Source organism: Leucoraja erinacea, chromosome 8 (genome assembly GCF_028641065.1).
Source record: "Leucoraja erinacea ecotype New England chromosome 8, Leri_hhj_1, whole genome shotgun sequence".
In the NCBI taxonomy this organism is placed as follows: Eukaryota; Metazoa; Chordata; class Chondrichthyes; order Rajiformes; family Rajidae; genus Leucoraja; species Leucoraja erinaceus.
Genome location: NC_073384.1, coordinates 31,422,410 through 31,442,794, shown reverse-complemented (window position 1 = coordinate 31,442,794; position 20,385 = coordinate 31,422,410). Strand labels below are relative to the sequence as shown.

General features: G+C 45.1%; 1 protein-coding gene across 1 annotated transcript in view; it reads right to left on the bottom strand.

The window, feature by feature from the left end:
* fam98a (family with sequence similarity 98 member A) overlaps positions 1-20,075 on the bottom strand; it is a 37,664-nt gene extending 17,589 nt beyond the window's left edge. The window contains exons 1-5 of the mRNA XM_055639324.1: positions 19,911-20,075; positions 6,663-6,811; positions 4,380-4,514; positions 2,927-3,108; positions 28-108 (exon numbers count right to left, since the gene is read on the bottom strand). Of these exons, the coding sequence (XP_055495299.1) occupies positions 28-108; positions 2,927-3,108; positions 4,380-4,514; positions 6,663-6,811; positions 19,911-20,047 (684 nt within the window). The 5' untranslated portion in view covers positions 20,048-20,075. The remainder of the gene's footprint in view (positions 1-27; positions 109-2,926; positions 3,109-4,379; positions 4,515-6,662; positions 6,812-19,910) is intronic.
* Between the last annotated feature and the right edge of the window lie 310 nt (positions 20,076-20,385).

The following is a 20,385-nucleotide window of genomic DNA, read 5'->3' as shown; positions in this document are numbered from 1 at the left end:
AAACAGTTAAAAAGATATAATACTCACCCAATGAAGTGGGCCAAGTGCTTTTTTCACCAGAGGTTTACCCACATGATTAGGAGGTACCTTTGACACAGACTCCTTTAGCTGCAATAAGAACATTATTTTTGAAATGTAAATCTCATTGTTTAAAATGACAAATTAAGACAAATTGTAAGCTACAGTGCCCTCCATAATGTTTGGGACAAAGACCCATCATTTATTTATTTGCCTCTGTACTCCACAATTTGAGATTTGTAATAGAAAAAAAAAATCACATGTGGTTAAAGTGCACATGGTCAGATTTTAATAAAGGCCATGTTTATACATTTTGGTTTCACCATGTAGAAATTACAGCTACGTTGGTGAGGCCAGTAGTGTTCAGTTCTGACCACAATGTTAAAGGAAAACCCATCCAACTCATTTACAAAGATTACAATAGTTGAGCCCAAGCATTGAACCTGTGGCACCCCACTGGTTACATATTGCCAATCCGACAATGATCTTTGTATCATGATTTTCTGTGAGTTAGACATTTCCCTATCCATACCAATCTATGGCCCTCAAACATGTGTGGTCTAATCCAATGCAGTTTCACATAATAAAATGCTATCTGGAAATCCAAATCCAACATATCCGCTGAATCTATGTTATCCAATATGTTTGCTGCTCCCTCATGGAAATCTTTGCCTGAGAGGTTATATCACCTCTATTCTGAGAGCTGTTGAGGCATTCATTTTGAGTCCGAATACAATTTTGTCCCATCAACTCTTCAAACAAAAATACAGCTTTGAGGTGCATCATTTCACAATTTAGATTGCTTTTTCGTGTTTAGCTTTATGCACCAGTTCTTACAAAGCCCTCCATAATATGTGGGGCAAAGACCCATCATTTATTTATTTGCCTCTCTACTACACAATTTGAGATTTGTAATAGAGAAAAATCACATGTGGTTAAAATGCACATGGCCAGATTACAGGTTGCCAAGAAGTACTTAAAAGAAAAACCACAGTTCTGGAAAAAGGTCTTGTGGGCAGATGAGACAAAGATGAACTTATATCAGAATGATCGCAAGAGCAAATTATGGAGGAGAGAAGGAACCGCCCGAGTTCAAGTTCAAATTTATTTGTCACATGCACCATAAGGTGCAGTGAAATGTAAGATCCAAAGCATACCACGTTATCTGTGAAACACGATGGTGGGGATGTTATGGCCTGGGCATGTATGGCTGCTGAAGGTACTGGCTCACTTATCTTCATTGATGACACAACTGTTGATGGCAGTAGCAATAATGAATTCTGAAGTGTATGGACACATCCTATCTGATCAAGTTCAAACAAATGCCTCAAAACTCATTGGCCGACGGTTTATTCTACAGCAAGACAATGTGATCCCAAACATACTGCTGAAGCAAAAAAGTTTTTCAAACCTAAAAAATTGTAAATTCTTGAGTGGCCAAGTCAATCACCCGATTTGAACCCAATTGAGCATCCTTTTATATGCTGAAGAGAAAACTGAAGGGGACTAGCCCCCAAAACAAGCATAAGCTAAAACACCCAGCAACTGGTAATGTCCATGAATCGCAGACTTCAAGCAGTAAAAGGATATGCAACAAAATACTAAACATTTCATTTCCATGACATTGCTGTATCCCAAACATTATGGTGCCCTGAAACGGGGGGATTGTGTATAAGCACTGCTGTAATTTCTACATGGTGAAACCAAAATGTATAAAAATGGCCTTTATTAAAATCTGACACTGTGCACTTTAACCACATGTGTTTTTTTTCTATTACAAATCACAAATTGTGGAGTACAGAGGCAAATAAATAAATGATGGGTCTTTGCCCCAAACATTATGGAGGGCACTGTATGTACCTACATTCCTAGATCCCTCTGCTCCACAACACTCCCCAGAGCCCTCCCGTTCACTGTGTAGGTCTGGCCCATGTTAGTCTTCCCAAAATGCAACACCTCACATTTCCCTCTATTAAATTCCATCTACCATTACTTAACTCAACTGCCTAACCGATCAAGATACTACTGCAATTTTTGACAACCATCTTCACTATCTACAATACCACCTATTTTAGTGTCATCTGCAAACTTGCTAATGATGCCATGTACATTCTCATCCAAATTATTGATATTGATGACAAACAGCAATGGACCGAACACCAAACCGAGGCACACCACTGGTCACATGCCTTCAGTTTAAAAAGCAACCTTCCACCATTACTCTGTTTCCTTCCATGAAGCCAATTTTCTATCCATCCTGCTATCTCTCCTTAGTTCCTATAGGATCTAATCTTCCAGAGCAGCCTACCATGCGGAATCTTGTCGAATGCCTTGCTGAAACCCATATATACACAATGTCTCCAGCTCTGCCTTCATAAACCTCTTTGGTCACATCATCAAAAACCTCGATCGGATTTGTGTGACACGAATCACCCCTCATCTTCCTATGCACCAAGGAATAAAGCCCTAGCCTGCTCAACCTCTCCCTATAGCTCAGGCCCTCCAGTCCTGGCAACATCCTCGTAAACCTTCTCTGTACCCTTTCCTGCTTGACAACATCTTTCCCATAACACAGTGCCCAGAACTGAACACAATCCTCTAAATTCGGCCTCACCAACGTCTTATATAACCGCAACATGTCCTCCCAACGTCTGTAGTCAATACACTGTCAGATGAAGGCCAATATGCCAAAAGCCTACTTGACCACCCTACGTACTTGTGTCATCATTTTCAAACTATTTACCTGTACTATTAGATTCCTCTGCCCTACAACACTACCCAGAGCCCTACCATTCACTGTTTTAATTTCTGAAATAGAACTGCCATCAATGTGTTTTTTAAAAGTTATTTTACTTGAATGGTCCTACTGAAAAAATGGTGCGGATAAAGACAATTCTATTGTATGTACCTTTTTCTCAATCCCACTGAAGAACTGGAACATGGTGATGTTATCTGGGGGTTTGGACATACCCAGAGTAATGCAAATGGTTTTCAGCTCCATAAAGGAATTACTTGTCTTATCTGGTTCCTTTTTGGGTGGGCTGTTCACACCAAGCATCCGAGAAGATTCAAGCTCAGAGATCAGGTAAGCTAAGTAAAAAAGTGAGGAGATACGCAAATATGAAATTATTTGAGTTTTATCCAACCCAATGTCAGCCTTTCATGAAGTGACTGTTTATTGCTCAAGTACAATTTATGAGTACCAACAGAATTCCTTTCAGTCAATATATCATCAAACTATACAATTTGGATAAAATACACCATCCCCTTCCAGTCTAATTCGTGCCTAATTAGCATCCATATGGGTGCACATCTTGACCGGCAAGCTTTATTTCAACTCAGTCAAAGATAATAAGGTTAGGTATAGTTAGGGTTGCCAACAATACTATATAATAAAGGTCTTCATGGTCAAGAGAGGTTATGCTAAGTATGACACAAATTGCTAATGCCAGCAAGATTACGGAACCTTTGTTAAAGAAGGATATTAAGGATTTGGTCAGCAAAAAGGTGGGGTATGCCATGTATAGGCAGCTGGGATCTATCCTAAAAGAGAATCCTAAAAGATAATCCCAAGAGAGAATCCCAAGAGAGAATCCTACAAGATTATATGTATATTAAGAACAAAGTGAAAAAGGAGAGGCTACCGCCATTAAAGGGCCTGTCTCACTGCGGCTACCTAATTTGCGAGTTTAGAAGAGTTTGCGCTCGACTCAAACTCGCAGCATGGTCGACATGTGGTCCTAGGAGGTTACTGGAACTCTCCTTCATGCTCGAGGGAAGTTCCCGCTTACTTGCGGCCTCAATTTGGCCGCGGAAAAATTTTCAGCATGCTGACCGGGAATTTTAATTGGCTCATTGGAGTTTTCAGAACCAAGGAAAACCAACCGTTAATGTTAAATGGCCGTTAAACTTTATTAAAAGTTGTCTGTCTTCTTAAAAGTGTCTCCACTCCATCTCCCCCCACTACTTCTTGCCGGAAGACTGGAGGGTGGCAAATATTGTGCCTCTATTCAAGGGCTGCATGGAAAAGGCTGTACACCGGCCAGTGATCATAACATCAGTGGTCGGAAAGTCACTAGAGAATATTCTGAGGGATAGGATATCCATGCATTTAATGGACAAGGGCTGATTAGGGATAGTCAGCATTTTTTTTTACGTGGGAGGTTGTGTCTCACTAATCTGATTGATTCTAAACTAGTTATTTGAATTCAAGAACTCTGGATTGCTCATTCTGTAATATAACCAACATGCACAGGTATAAAAACACAACATTCTGAAGAGAATACATCTTTAAATATATTAGCAGAGCTAAACATTACAACTATGTTTAATTTTAACATACAAATTCTCCTGTAACTTACTTAGCAGTAAAAGGCAATTATTTGTGTTGAGAAGACGTTTAGTGACATCTCCAGTAGTCAGAACCGTATAGGGACAATACATTTCAGCTAGTAATCCACTCATTTCCAGCTGAAATTCTTCAGCTTCCGTGGGACCTATAAAGTAAAAAAAAGTCACAAATCCTAGAATCCAAACCCACATTACATAGTATTACAGCTATTTCAACCTTTTTATTTGTCATAGGCAAGAGGCAATAGACAGAGAATTCTGTCTGAGGCAGAGAATTCCACAGACTCACCACTCTCTGTGAGAAAAAGTGTTTCCTCGTCTCCGTTCGAAATGGCTTACCCTTATTCTTGAACTGTGGCCCCTGGTTCTGGACTCCCCCAACATCGGGAACATGTTTCCTGCCTCTAGCGTGTCCAAGCCCTTAACAATCTTATATGTTTCAATGAGATCCACTCTCATCCTTCTAAACTCCAGAGTGTACAAGCCCAGCTGCTCCATCTCTCAGCATATGACAGTCCCGCCATCCCGGGAATTAACCTTGTAAACCTACGCTGCACTCCCTCAATAGCAAGAATGTCCTTCCTCAAATTAGGGGACCAAAACCGCACACAATACTCCAGGTGTGGTCTCACTAGGGCTCTGTACAACTTCAGAAGGACCTATTTGCTTCTATATTCGATTCCTCTTGTTATAAAGGCCAACATGCCATTCACTTTCGTCACTGCCTGCTGTACCTGCATGCTTACTTAGTTACTACAGGTGCACAACCTTTTATCCGGAGTTCCGGAAACCGAAAAGCTCCGAAAACCGGACATTTTTTCCAGGATGTCGTCTGCACACCAAAGCTCGCGTTTGGCGCCAAACTTGAACCGAAACGACCCACGGTCAACCCAGGTCTGTACTACTGTAGTGGCTGCCTCCTCCCCGGAGACCGGGGAGACACTTAAACATCTGTAAATCATTGCTTAAATGTTAGTCAGTTAGTTTGGAGGGCTTTTATGTGAAGGGAGGAGGCGGGGGGTGAAAGGGGAAACTTTAATTCTTAGTCCCCTACCTGGTCGGAGAGGCGGGAGCGGGCAATGCCTTACCGGGTCGCTGTGCAGTAAGCTCCGGAGCGCTGTGGCCGCCGACACACATCGCGGAGCTGGGGCGGGCGGCGCTGGTTGTAGCTCCGACCCCGGCAACTCTACCCCTGGCTGCGCGGCGCTCCAAATCCAGCGCGGCCCGCGGCCGGACGCCCGCAGCCCCAGCTCCGCGATGTTGTGTGTCGGCGGCCACAGCGCTCTGGAGCTTACCGCACGGCGACCCGGTAAGGCATTGCCCGCTCCCCGCTGGTATCCCAGCGCTGCGACGCCGCCGACTCCCAACATCGCGGAGCTGGGGCTGCGGGCGTCCGTAGACGGGAGCTGGATTTGGAGCACCGCGCAGCCAGGGTAGAGTTGCCGGGGTCGGAACTCCAACCGGCGCCGCCCGCGGCCGGACGCCCGCAGCCCCAGCTCCGCGATGTTGGGAGTCGGCGGCCAGAGAGGTCCGGAGCTTACTGCACGGCGACCCGGTAAGGCATTGCCCGCTCCCCGCCTCTCCGACCAGGTAGGGGACTAAGAATTAAAGTTTCCCCCATCACCCCCCTCACCACATAAAATCCCTCCAAACTAACTGACTAACATTTAAGCAATGATTTACAATGATTCCCCGGTCTCTGGGGAGGAGGCAGCCGCTCCAGACTTTTCAAGCCGCCCGCGCTACCTACCTAATCTACGCTAAAAATCTTCCATTCGGAAATCCGAAAAATTCCGAAATCCGAGAAGTGGCTGGTCCCAAGGCTTTCGGATAAAAGGTTGTGCACCTGTATATATTCCCCTTCATAAGTAAGAGGGAAGAGGAAGCGAGGTGGGGGTAGAATATGGGAACAGGGAAAATAAAAATAAAGGTGTACACTAGCTCAGTGGGCCAAAGGACCAGTTTCCATGCTGTATGACCTAATGCTCATGCGTAATGATACAGGGTTACACTTTAAATGTTGAATGTACAATCAACCAGTTTGCTGTGATTTTAGTGGTTTGAACCAAGACAGAGTAATTCAGAATGATAATTAAATAAAGGCATGCCAACAATAAGTTAGCTCACAGTCTCTTCAAGTTGTCAGAATATATATGCATCACCTACCAGCAGATTAATGCAATATTAACACCAAATTATTTTCCTATATTGTTATTTCATTTGCAAACTGAATTGCAGTCATTGTTACTTGGGTGATACCACTTGCAATTATTTAATGAAAAATAAGTACTTACTAGCAGTTGCATTGACATTTTCGATCAGTTTATAGAAAGCTTTCAGTTCCATTACAAGCCAGGCACATAGTTTCGTATATTCTGGAGAAGCTGCTCCGTCAGCTGCTGCCAACTCCAGAGCACCATGGTCCAGTAGCGGACCCTTGTATCTGCAAAATAAGTATAGAACTATAAAAGTCTCTTTTGTTAATGCATTTCCATATACAAAATTATTTCAAAAATCTACACTGTCAGAATTTAATAAAGCAGCATTTACAGATACCAATACAATTTGTGTAAATGTTATCAATGGAAATGTTTTGACTAAATATTAACCCCACTGAAACAATGTATTCATTTACTTCACTATAACTAAAAAAAAAATATTTTCAGAAGGCCTTTGATGAGGTGCTGCACATGAGGCGCTAAATAAGATGAGACCCCACTGTATTAGAAGGAAGATACAAGCATGCGTAGAAGATTGGCTGAATAGCTGCAGGCAGAGTGGGAATATAGGGGGCTTTTTCTGTTTGGCTGCTGGTGACTAGTGGTGTTCCACAGGGGTCAGTGTTGTGTCCGCTACTCTTCACATTGTATATATTAACGTTTTGGATAATTGAATTGATGGCTTTGTGGCCAGGTTTGCAGATGATACAAAGATAGGTGGAGGGGCTAGTAGTGCAGAGGGAGCAGGAAGTCTGCAGAAGGACTTGGATAGGTTGGGAGAGTAGGCAAAGTAGTGGCAGATGGGATACAGCGCAGCAAAATGTGTGGTCATGTATTTTGGTAGTGGAAACAAAGGCATAAACTATTTTCTTAATGGGGAGAGAAATCACAAATTGGAGGTGCAGGATTCCCAAAAAGTTAATTTGCAGGTAGTAAGGAAGGCAAATAAAACATTACCATTCATTTCGAGGACTAGAATATAAAAGCAGGGGTGTAATGCTGAGGATAGATACAAAAAACTGAAGTAAACTCAGCAGGACAGGCAGCATCTCTGGAGAGAAAGAATGGGTGACATTTCAGTCAAGACCCTTCTTCAGACTAATGCTGATGCTTTACAAGACGCTGTGCAAGGCGGCCGGACCGCATTTGGAGCATTGTGAAGAGGAATGCGCTGGCGTTGGAGAGGGTCCCGAGGAGTTTTACGAGAATGATACCGGGGATGATAGGGTTAACATATGATGAGTATTTGACGTCTCTAGGCCCGTACTCACTGTAGTTCAGAACGATGAGGGGGCGGATCTCATTGAAACAATGAATAGTAAAAGGCCAGGTTAGAGTGGATGTGGAGACGATGCTTCCACTAGTGGGAGAGTCTAGGACCAAAGGGCATTGCCTCAGAATAAAAGGACATACCTTTAGAAAGGAGATAAGGAGGGATTTTTTTTAGCCAGACGGTTATGAACCTGTGGAATTCTTTGCCAAAGACAGCTGTGGAGGCCAAGTCATTGGGTATTTTTAAAGCAGAGATTGACAGGTTCTTAATTAGCATGTGTGCTACATGGAGAAGGCATGAGAATGGGGTTGAGAGGGATAGATTGAATAGCAGAGTAGACTTGATAGACCGAACAGGGTTCGAAATTAACGGTTGCCCGGGTGCCAATGGCAACCTAAAGTCCCGCCAGGCAACCTAAAAGCCGTGCCATTTTGCACGGCTTGGCAAGCACCTGGGACACCTATCGTTCAACTCTGAGCGGGATCCCCCCCTCTATCTCTCTCCCTGTCACTCTCCGTCTCCGCCCGCCATCCGTCTTCGTGCCGCCGGTTCCCCGCTCTCCGCCCAATCCTCATCCGCCGGCACGGCCAGCCACCTTGCACATGCGCACTGCCACGGCCTGCACATCCTCCCCCTGCACATGCGCACAACGTCGGCCAGCGCATCATCGGCTGTGGCTGTGCGCATGTGCTGCCCTGCACATGCGCACTGCCACGGCAACTAGTTACGCCGGGCACTTTCGCCCTCCCTTTGGACTGTGGGAGATCTGGCCGCCATTGCTGGCTGGTCGCCGCCTCGCCGCGACCACTGAATCCAACGCAGAATCGCTCCTTGGAGCTGGAGTAACTCCCCGGAGTAACTCTTGCTTCTTGGTTTCCTGGTCCTCCAAAAATATTCCAAATGGAATTTAAACTGGAGTGGACCCACCACCACCAAACTCCAAACTCTGAAAAATAACAGCCTATTGCACTTTATCTGTTTATTTATTGTGTATATATATGGTCTATGGTATATACACACTGAACTTTTATCTCCTGTTCTGTATTATGTTTACATATTCTGTTGTGCTGCAGCAAGCAAGAATTTCATTGTACTATCTGGGACACATGACAATAAAACTCTCTTGACTCGGACTTAAGCAAAAAAGGGTTCTTTCTTGGGGAAAAAAGAGCTACCTTAAATTTATTTGCATCTGGTTGGGTAACTATGGTAGGATGAAGACTATTCCATGCTTTAATTGTTCGGGGGAAGTCCATGGAGCAGCCAGCATCTCTGGATAGAAGAAATTGGGTGACGTTTCGGGTAGACACCCTTCTTTAGATTTCCTCTGGTTTTAGTGTTTTTAGTTTAATTTAAAGATACAGCGTGGAAACACCGAGTCTATGCCGACCACCCGTACACTAGTTCTATCCCACACATTAGCGATGCAAGTCAAGTCAAGAGTGTTTTATTCTCTCTCGTCCCAGTTAGAACAATGTGGAATTCCCTGCCACAGAGGGCAGTGGAGGCCAAATCACTGGATGGATTTAAGAGAGAGTTAGATAGAGTTCTAGGGGCTAGTGGAATCAAGGGATATGGGGAGAAGGCAGGCACGGGTTATTGATTGGGGATGATCAGCTATGATCACAATGAATGACGGTGCTGGTTCGAAGGGCCAAATGGCCTCCTCCTGCACCTATTTTCTATGTTTCTATGAAATCCTTACTTGCAGCAGCACAACAGAATATGTAAATATAGTGCTCTGTAATCAATGTTATAAACGAGAAAACAACAGTGTATATTTATATATGAATATATAACTATATAAATATACATATATATATATATGTGTGTATGTATCACACACACACACACACACACACACCACACACACACACACACACTTTCACTCCTGGGGTAAATAAAGTTCTATCGTATAGTATCCTGTGTGTAGGAAGGAAGTGCAGATGCTGGTTTAAACTGAAGATAAATACAAAAAGCTGGAGTAACTCAACAGGTCAGACAGAATCTCTGGATAAAAGGAAAATATTATGTTTTGGGTTGGGTCTGAAAAAGGTTCCTGCACACCTTAGGAATGTGGAAGGAAACAAGAGCACCCGGAGAAAACCCACGCGATCAAAGGGAAAAAGAGCAAACTCCATACAGACAGCACCCATATTCAGGATCAATTCCGGGTCTCTGGCACTTTTAGCCAGCAACTTTATAGCCAATGCACTGCCCCATAGTCTTGAACTGAATTAAAACATAGAATGGATGTAAAGGGAGACACAGCGTCACTTAGAGATTTAAGACTGAAAATGGATAGTTTCTTTTTTATTAGTAACCAAAGTTATCAATGTATAATCTTTTGTGTGTTGAAAACAAAATATAGTGGCCCAGCTGGTGGACTTGCTACCACACACGGCAGAGATCTGTGTTGGATCCTGTCCTCGAGTATTGTCTGTGTTGAATTTGCATATTCTCCCTGCAAGCGTGTGGGTTTCCTCCCACATCCCAAAGACGCATTGGCTTTGTAGGTTAACTTGTCTCTGTAAAATTGCCGCTAATGTGTAGGGAGTGGCTGAGGAAAGTGGGATAACAGAACTTGTGTGAATGGGTAGACAAAAATGCTGGAGAAGCTCAGCGGGTGAGGCAGCATCTATGGAGCAAAGGAAATAGGCGACATAGAAACATAGAAAATAGGTGCAGGGGTAGGCCATTCGGCCCTTCGAGCCTGCACCACCATTCAATATGATCATAGCTGATCATCCAACTCAGTATCCTGTACCTGCCTTCTCTGCATACCCCCTGTTCCCTTTAGCCACAAGGGCCACATCTAACTCCTGACGTTTCGGGTCGAGACCCTTCTTCAGACTGATGCAAGGGTGGGGGGGGGGTGGGGAGGGGGGGGGATGCAGTAAGAAGAAAAGAAGAGGTGGAGAGTGGGCTGAGGGAGAGCTGGGAAGGGGTGGAGAAAGCAGACTACCAGAAATTGGAGGACAATGTTCATACCGCTGGGGTGTAAACTGCCCAAGCGAAATATGAGGTGCTGCTCCTCCAATTTACGGTGGGCCTCACTATAGTCATAGAGGAGGCCAGGACAGAAAGGTCCGATTCGGAATGGGAGGGGGAGTTGAAGTGCTGAGCCACCGGGAGATCAGGTTGGTTATTGAGAACCGAGCGGAGGTGTTGGATGAAGCGATCGCCAAGCCTACGCTTGGTCCCACTGATGTAGAGCAGCTGACACCTAGAACAGTGGATGCAATTGATGAGGTTGGAGGAGGTGCAGGTGAACCTCTGCCGCACCTGGAACGACTGCTTGGGTCCTTGAATGGAGTCAAGTGGGGAGGTAAAGCGACAAGTGTAGCATTTCCTGCGGTTGCAAGGGAAAGTGCCAGGAGAGGGGGAGTTTGGGTCGGAAGGGACGAATTGACCAGGGAGTTACGGAAGGAGCGGTCTCTGCGGAAAGCCAACAGGGGAGGAAATGGGAAGATGTGGCCAGTGGTGGGATCCCGTTTGTAGACAAAAAAGCTGGAGAAAATCAGCGGGCGAGGCAGCATGTATGGAGCGAAGGAATAGGCGACGTTTCGGGTTGAGACCCTTCTTCAGACTGATGTCGGGGGGGGGAGGGCGGGAAAAGAAAGGAAGAGGTGGAGACAGTAGGCTGTGGGAGAGCTGGGAATGGGAGGGGAAGGAGGGAGAAAGCAAGGACTACCTGAAATTGGAGAAGCCAATGTTCATACCACATCCAATTTCCCTCTATTAACACTACTCCACCTAACGGAGCTGGTCCTCAGCCTCCACAACTTCTCCTTTGACTCCTCCCACTTCCTCCAAGTCGTAGCTATGGGCACCCGCTTGGGCCCCAACTATGCCTGCCTCTTTGTAGGATACGTTGAACAATCCATGTTCAAGGCGTACACTGGCCCTATCCCCAAACTCTATCACATTTACATTGATGACTGAATCGGTGCTTCCTCCTGGACCCACGGACTTCATCAACTTCACCAATTTTCTTCCTGCACGCAAATTTACTTTGACCATCTCCAACACCTCCCTCCCCTTTCTTGATCTCAGTCGCCATCACAGGAAATAGACTATTGACTGACGTCTATTACAAACCCACTGGCTCCCACAATCTCGACACTTCTTTCCACCCTGCTTCCTGCAAAGACTGTCCCCTACACCCAATTCTTCCATCTACGCCGCATCTGCGCCCAAGACGAGGTGTTCCGTACTAGGACAACCGAGATGTCCTCATTCTTTAGGGAACAGGGGTTTCCCTCTCCCATCACAGATGGTGCCCTCACTCGTGTCTCCTCGGTATCCCGCAGGTCCATCCTTGCTCCCCCTCCCCCCTGGTCAAAACAGTCCCTAGTTCTTACCTCCCACCCCATCAGCCGTTGCATACAACACATAATCCTCCAAAATTTCCTCCACCTCCAACGGGATCCCACCACTAGCCACATTTTCCCCATCACTTTCCACCTTCCGTAGAGACCGTTCTCTCCACAACTCCCTGGTTAATTCATCCCTTCCCACCCAAATCACCCCCTCCCCAGGTACTTTAACCTGCAACCGCAGAACACCTGTCACTATACCTCCTCCCTCCAGGGACCCCAACAGTCCTTTCAGGTTAGGCTAGGCAGAGATTCATGTGCACCTCCTCCAACCTCGTGTACTGTATCCGTTGTTCGAGATGTGGACTCTTATACATTGGCAAGGCCAAACATAGAAAAATAGAAAATAGCTGCAGGAGAAGGCCATTCGGCCCTTCGAGCCAGCACCACCATTCAATATGATCATGGATGATCATCCAAAATCAGTACCCCATTCTGGCTTTTCCCCCATATACCCCGATTCCCTTAGCCCTAAGAGCTAAACCTACCTCTCTCTTGAAAATATCCAGTGAATTGGCCTTCATTGCCTTCTGCGGCAGAGAATTACACATTCACAACATTCACAAGGTTTTCCTCGTCTCAGTCCTAAATGGCCTACTCCTTATTCTTAAAATGTGACCCCTGGTTCTGGACACCCCCAACGTAGACTGGGCGATCGTTTCGCGGAACACCTTCTCTCAGGCCGCCTGAACCTATCTGATCTCCTGTTTGCTAGACACTTTAATTCTCCTTCCCATTCCCACACTGACCTTTCAGTCCTAGGTCTCCTCCATTGTCGAGTGAGGCTAAACACAAATTGGAGGAACAGCATCTCATATTTCGTTTGGGCAGCTTACAGCCCAATGGAATGAATATTGATTTTTTTAACTTCAAGTAACCCCGGCATTCCCTCTCTATCTATCCCTCCTCCACCCAAGTCACACCAGCTTCTCGTTTTCACCCAACAAACAGCTGACAAAGGCCTGTTTTTATCTTTTATCATCATCACTTTTTTTTGCATATCTTTTATTCATTGTTCTTTATCTCTCTATATCATCGTCTATATCTCTCGTTTCTTTCCTGTGACTTTCAGGCTGAAAAAGGGTCGCAACCCGAAACGTCACCCATTCTTTCTCTCCAGAGATGCTGCCTGTCCCGCTGAGTTACTCCAGCTTTTTGTATCTATGTTTGGTTTAAACCAGCATCTGCAATTCCGTCCTACACATACTCTTTTGCACTCGTTTGACCCATAACCCTCTCAACCTTTTCTACCCAAGTGTTTGTTATATGCTGTTATCGTACCTGCCTCAACTACCTCCTCTGCCAGCTAGTTCAATATACCTACCACCCACGGAGTGAAACGGTTGCCCATCAGGTTCCTATTAAATCTCACCCGTCACCACCCTATGTCGTCTGGTTTTTGATTTCCCTACTCTGGATAAAAGACTGTGCATTCATCCTATCTATTCACCTCACGATTTTATGCACCTCTGTAAGATCACCCCCTCAGCCTCCTGCTTAGTTTAGTTTAAAGATCCAGCGTGGACACAGGCCTTTCGGCCCATCGTGTCCATGCCGACCATCGATCGCTCGTTCACTAGTTATCCCACTACATACTAAGGGAAATTAACATAAACTAATTAATTTGCAAACCCACACGTCTTTGGGATGTGGAAGGAAACCAGAGCCGGGGGAAACCCGCTCGGTAACAGCAAGAACGTACAAGCTCCACACAGACCGCACTTGTAGTCAGGATCAAACCCAGGTCTCGGGCACTGTGAGGCAGCAGCTCTACCAGTGCACCACTGTGCTGCCCTCTGTGCCATGGTGCCATCCTGTTCAACCAATCCTCAAGTACAACTAATCAATAAACCAAATTTATTGTGCCTCTCAAAATGCATTGCCTCACTGTTGTCAGGATTAAAATTTAATTTGCCATGACTTTGTCCATTTTACCGGTCTTGTACTGAAGCCAAGGACTACCCCCCTCATTATCAACACTATACCAATGTTCACGTTATCTGCAAAAACTTACTAATCATACTGTTCCAGAATGTTAACGTATATAACAAAAGCAAAAGTCCCCGCACAGATCCCTGCTAACACCATAGATCACAGGCTAATCGTCAAAACAAGCCTCAACTATCACCAAACCAATTTTGGATCAAATTTGCCCAGGATTCCAGGGTTTTACCTTTTGAGGCAATATGCCACATGGTACCTTGAAGGCCTTACTGAAAGATTACATCAACTGTACCAACCTCATAGAACAGTACAGTACAGGAACAGGCCCTTTGGTCCAATGTCCATGCCAAACATGGGGCCAGATTAAACTAATCTCCTCTGACGGCACATGATCCATATCCCTCCATTCCCATCATATCCATATGCTTAGCTAAAAGCCTCTTAAATGCCAATATCATGTCTGCCTTCACCACCACCCCTGGCAGAGTGTTCCAGGCACCCTCTCTGTGTTACAAAACTTGGCCTGCATATCCCATTGAAACTTTGCTCCTCACACCTTAAAGTACTCTGGTCTTTGACATTTCTACCCAGAGAAAAAAAGGTTGATTGTCTTGCCTTATTTATGCCTTTCATAATTAAATATACTTCTATCAGATCACCCCTTAGCCTCTGATCTTCCAGAGAAAATAATCCAAGTTTGTCCAACCTCTCCTTATAGCTATCACCTAATCCAGGCAGCATTCTGACAAATATCTGCACACTTTCTAAAGCCTCCACAACCTCATCCTTCCAGTAATCAGGGGACCAGAATTGCACACAGGAATGTGGCCTAACCAAAATCTCCAAAGCTGCAATATGACTTTATGACCCTTACACTCAATGCCCCGACCAATAAAGGTAAGCATATCATACTACTTTACCAGTCTATCAATTTGTGTTGGCACTTTTAGGAAACTATGGACCTGAGCCCCAAGATTCCTTTATACACCAATACTGTTAAGGGTCTTGCCATTACCTGTCTATTTTCCCCATATATTCAACCACCCAAAATCCAATAGCTCACACTTGCTCAGATTAAACTCCCATCTGAAATATCTCCACAAACAATAGAGCCCTCAGCAAACATGCCTGCAGAACTCCACTGATGACAAACATCCAGCTAGCATTATACCCTTCCACCACAATCCTGTCTTCCGAGTAAGCCAGTTCTGAATCCATACAACCTAATCACGATGGATACGTCACAAAGTGCTCGAGTAACTCAGTGGATCAGGCAGCACCCTGGAGAACACGGATAGGTGGCATTTCGGATCAGGTCCCTTCTTCTGAAGATGAGCCCAGACCGAAATGTCACCTATCCATGTTTTCCTGGGATGCTGCCTGACCCGCCGAGTTACTCCAGCACTTTGTGTCCTTTTTTTTATAAACCAGCACTAGAGTTCCTCGTTTACATGGTCACCGTGTATCCCACTCATTGAGACAATTATTTACATCGTCAAAAATCTCAATCACATAGGACCACTCTTTATGTCCACGGAGAAAATTCTTCTTTAAACCTGTTTTTCCAAATTCAGATTAATCTTATTTCCGAGGGTTTTGTTTCTCCACTTAGTCTAAGTGCTGGAGTAACTCAGCGGGTCAGATAGCATCTCTGGAAAACATGGACAGGTCTCAGTTTGCTGAGATTCAATAGGAAGGACTTAAAATGCTTCAAGAGAACATTAACAACCAAGTCTAAAGTTACCTGGCTTATTCCTACTGCTTTTCTCTCTTCTCAAATGCTGCCAGACTTAATATTTTCAGCAGTTTCTATGTTTACCAACAATTTCAGATTGACAATGTTTCTGAATTAAGGTGTCAGAATGAGCTCCGTGATAATATGCAGGCAACATTGACAAGGAGATACAAGGATTATACTTCCCAAACATTTCTTAGAAAGATACTTTCTTGAATTATTGTAGGCAACTTACCAGAATTTTCACTCATGGCAATGAAGAACAGCAAAATATGTCCCTATTAGGTGGGCATGTAATTGCTGTGCATTGTGTATGTGGTTACTTTGTCCTGTCTGGTATTGATCTTCTTGAGTGCTGCTGGAACTGCAGACGTGAGGATATCCCATCTCATTCCTGACTTGCATCTTGTGGATGACAGTAGGATTGGGGTGGGAAGAGGAGACATCTATGGAGAGTTGCCCACTGAATAAACTCACCTTTTGTCATAGTAAGTTTATGGCTGGTCTACTTAGGTTTCCAGTCAATGAGTCAACAATGATCATGCAATAAATTAAATGATGGTAATGCCATTGAATGTCAAGAGATAGCAGTACAATATCCAAAGTGTAGGATATAGGAAGTCAGAGTGCAGAGGACAATATTGAAGAAATATAGAGATATTATAGAATAAGGTTATAATATGTTGCTCTCCCACATTCTACCAAAACCAATATAACTCAGCAAGCACAACGACAATGGGCAAACAAATCAGTATACAGGTAGGTTAGATCAGCAGCAATTTAGTCATATAGAAACATAGAAATTGGGTGCAGGAGTAGGCCATTCAGCCCTTCGAGCCTGCACCGCCATTCAATATGATCATGGCTGATCATCCAACTCAGTATCCTGTACCTGCCTTCTCTCCATACCCTCTGATCCCCTTAGCCATAAGGGCCACATCTAACTCCCTCTTAAATATAGCCAATGAACTGGCCTCAACAACCCTCTGTGGCAGAGAGTTCCAAAGATTCACCACTCTCTGTGTGAAAAAAGTTTTTCTCATCTCGGTTTTAAAGGATTTCCCTCTTATCCTTAAGCTGTGACCCCTTGTCCTGGACTTCCCCAACATCGGGAACAATCTTCCTGCATCTAGCCTGTCCAACCCCTTAAGAATTTTGTAAGTTTCTATAAGATCCCCTCTCAATCTCCTAAATTCTAGAGAGTATAAACCAAGTCTATCCAGTCTTTCTTCATAAGACAGTCCTGACATCACAGGAATCAGTCTGGTGAACCTTCTCTGCACTCCCTCTATGGCAATAATGTCCTTCCTCAGATTTGGAGACCAAAACTGTACGCAATACTCCAGGTGTGGTCTCACCAAGACCATGTACAACTGCAGTAGAACCTCCCTGCTCCTGTACTCAAATCAAATATAGTGATAGTGTGGAAACAGGCCCGGAAAGGGAAACGAGAGATGTAGACGATGATGTAGAGAGATAAAGAACAATGAACTTTAATGTATGAAAGATAGAATAGGCCACGAGGGGTCCAAACATCATATTTCTAAAGACACAAGGAACTGCAGATGCTGGTTTATCAAAAGAAGCCACAAAGTGCCGGAGTAACTCAGCGGGTCAGATAGCATCTCTGGAAAACATGGACAGGTCTCAGTTTGCTGAGATTCAATAGGAAGGACTTAAAATGCTTCAAGAGAACATTAACAAGCTGAATGGACCAGAATATGGAAGATGCAACGTAATGTGGAAAATGTTATGTCATAGAGTGAGACAGTGGGGAAACAGGCCCATCGGCCCTACTTGGCCCATCGGCCCAACACATCAACCAACATGTGCCATCTACACTATTCCCATTTGCCTGTTTGGCACATATCCCTCTAAACCTGTCCTATCCATGTACCTGTCTAAATGCTTTTTAAACATTGCAATAGTCCCTGTGTCAACTACCTCTTCCGGAAGCTCGTTCCATACATCCACCACATGCTTTGTGTAAAAAGTTACCTCTCAGATTCCGACAAAATCTTTCCACTTTTACCTTAAACCTATGCGATACTTCCCCTACTCCGGGCAAGAGACTCTGCGTCTATCCGATTTATTCCACTCATGATTTTATAACCTCTTTCAGATCACCCCTCATCCTCCTGCGCTCCAGGGAATAGAAAACCAGCCTGCTCAACCTCTCACTATAGCTCAGACCCTTGAGTTCTGGCAACATCCTGGTAAATCTTCTCGGCAAATAGACACAAAATGTTGAAGTAATTCAGCGGGACAGGCAACATCTCTGGAGAGAAGGAATGGGTGACATTTCGGGTCGAGACCCTTCTTCAGACTGAGAGTCAGGGCAGAGGGAGTCTAGAGATATGGAAGGGTAACGACAGATCAAAGCAGACGATGATAAGGAAATATAGAATGGTTGTTAGCTGAGGAGAAAGTGACAAGGAGGCATACAACCAGTAAAATTAATAAGGACAGTGAAACTAATCAGAGAACTAGAGTGGGAGAGGGACAGAGAGAGAGAGAAAGCAAGGGTTACTTGAAGTTAGAGAATTCAATATTCATACCACTGGGCTGCCCAAGCAAAATATGAGGTGCTGTTCCTACAGTTTGCATTGGGCCTCACTCTGACAGTGGAGGAGGCCCAGGATAGAAATGTCACTATGGGAATGGGAGTTAGTGTTTAGTAATTGAGAAATCACGTAGGCCTAGGTGGACTATGCGAAGGGGTTCAGCAAAACGATCGCGAGCCTGCGCTTGGGGCTGCCGAAAACAGAGGGACCAACATGACTCTAATGACTACTTTTGTAACTGTCAGCGCCAGAAACATGGCGATTCTTTGTGTATTGTGTACAAAAGCAAAGACTTTCGAACTCTTACACTCAATGTCCCGACCAATAAAGGTAAGCTGTATCTTAGTTACATGTGACAATTGAGTATCAATGAATCAAAGGAGGTGAAAAGGAATAGGTTTACTGGGGGTACACAAAAATGCTGGAGAAACTCAGTGGGTGCAGCAGCATCTATGGAGCGAAGGAGACAGGTAACGTTTCGGGCCGAAACCCTTCTTCGGGTTTACTGGGGGGATGGTTGGTGAAATGGATAGGCTACGGTGGAGAGAATAGAAACAAGAAGTAGATATTTCTTGAAACTGGAGAATTCAATGTTTATTCCTTTGGGTTGTTAGCTAACCACGTGGAATACGAGGTGCCCCTTCTCTAGTTTGCTTGTGGCCTTCCTCTGGCAACGAAGGATACAGAGCACAGAAAGATCAGTATGGGACTGGAAAGAAAGATTCCCTTCAGAACTAAGTGGACAGTGCAAGTTCATAACATTTACTTCGAGAAATGTTGGTTCTTTAGTTAACTGAAAATGATCACTTCAAATCCAAATCAGATCATTGGCTTCTTGACTTAGGACATCAAATGTTATTAACATGATGATCATGTATTTGTACTAGGTGAAGTCAGAGATTGCCAGATGTTGTTACTAATGTTTCCAAGCGATTTGTAAATGCTTAACAAACACTATGTTTGCCATTTAAGATATAACCTTAAATAGGTCAAATCACCAGCCCTGCCACAAGGCAGTAACCGCGACAGAGTTGCATCAAGTGTTCAATGCGGCCGAACAATGAGCCACACACAATTAGGCAAAAATAGCAGAGTAAAGTAAAACTCGCCGGCCTTTCTGAGCGGCTGGTTATCAATGAAACCTGCAGGATCAGCACGGGGCGGAGGGTGACCAAGCAGCCGCAGGGCCTGCTGATGGCCGACACCTCGCAGGCACAGCCAGCCCGGGCCTGCTGTCAGGTGAGCCCCGAGGCCTTGCGGCGGCGACTGGGGGATGTTGGCCGGAGTCCAGGCTGCCATTGGCGGCAGACGCCCTGTGTCGCCCACCTGGGGCCCGGCCCGGCCTAGCCTGGCAGAAGCCTCCGGAAGAGGCGAGGCGAGGCGCCTGCCTGCTTGCCCACCCCCCCGTCCACCCGTCCCCGTCCGTACCCCAGGTCCTCCAGCGAGTCGAGGACATCGTTCTCCATTACGCGGCCGGTGCCGCTGCCGGTTGCCGGTACCGGACTGTCCCCGTCCTCCTCGGCGCCGGCGCCGCCGCCGTCCGCCGCCTTCTGCTTGGTTGGCATGTCCGGGGCCTCGCACCGAGCGGCCCGTGCGACCGCCTGACGGTCCCCACATATAAACTCGCGTATTATTTATCTATATATATATCTACATACAGATATTTTTAAAATCCTTTAAAAATTACAACAACTATAAATTAATAGCTCAGACATGGGTTCGCAAATCATTATTAAATAAAGCCTGATACAGGCAGCAGCCTGCAGCCAAGGACCCCGGTGTGAGAGGCTCCTGGACCGTTATCCCCATGGCGACCGATCAAACTCCAGCACACTCTGCAAAGAAGGGGAATTATCTGTGTGACATGAATGCGGTTACTTGTAAAGAAGCACCCCACGGGATT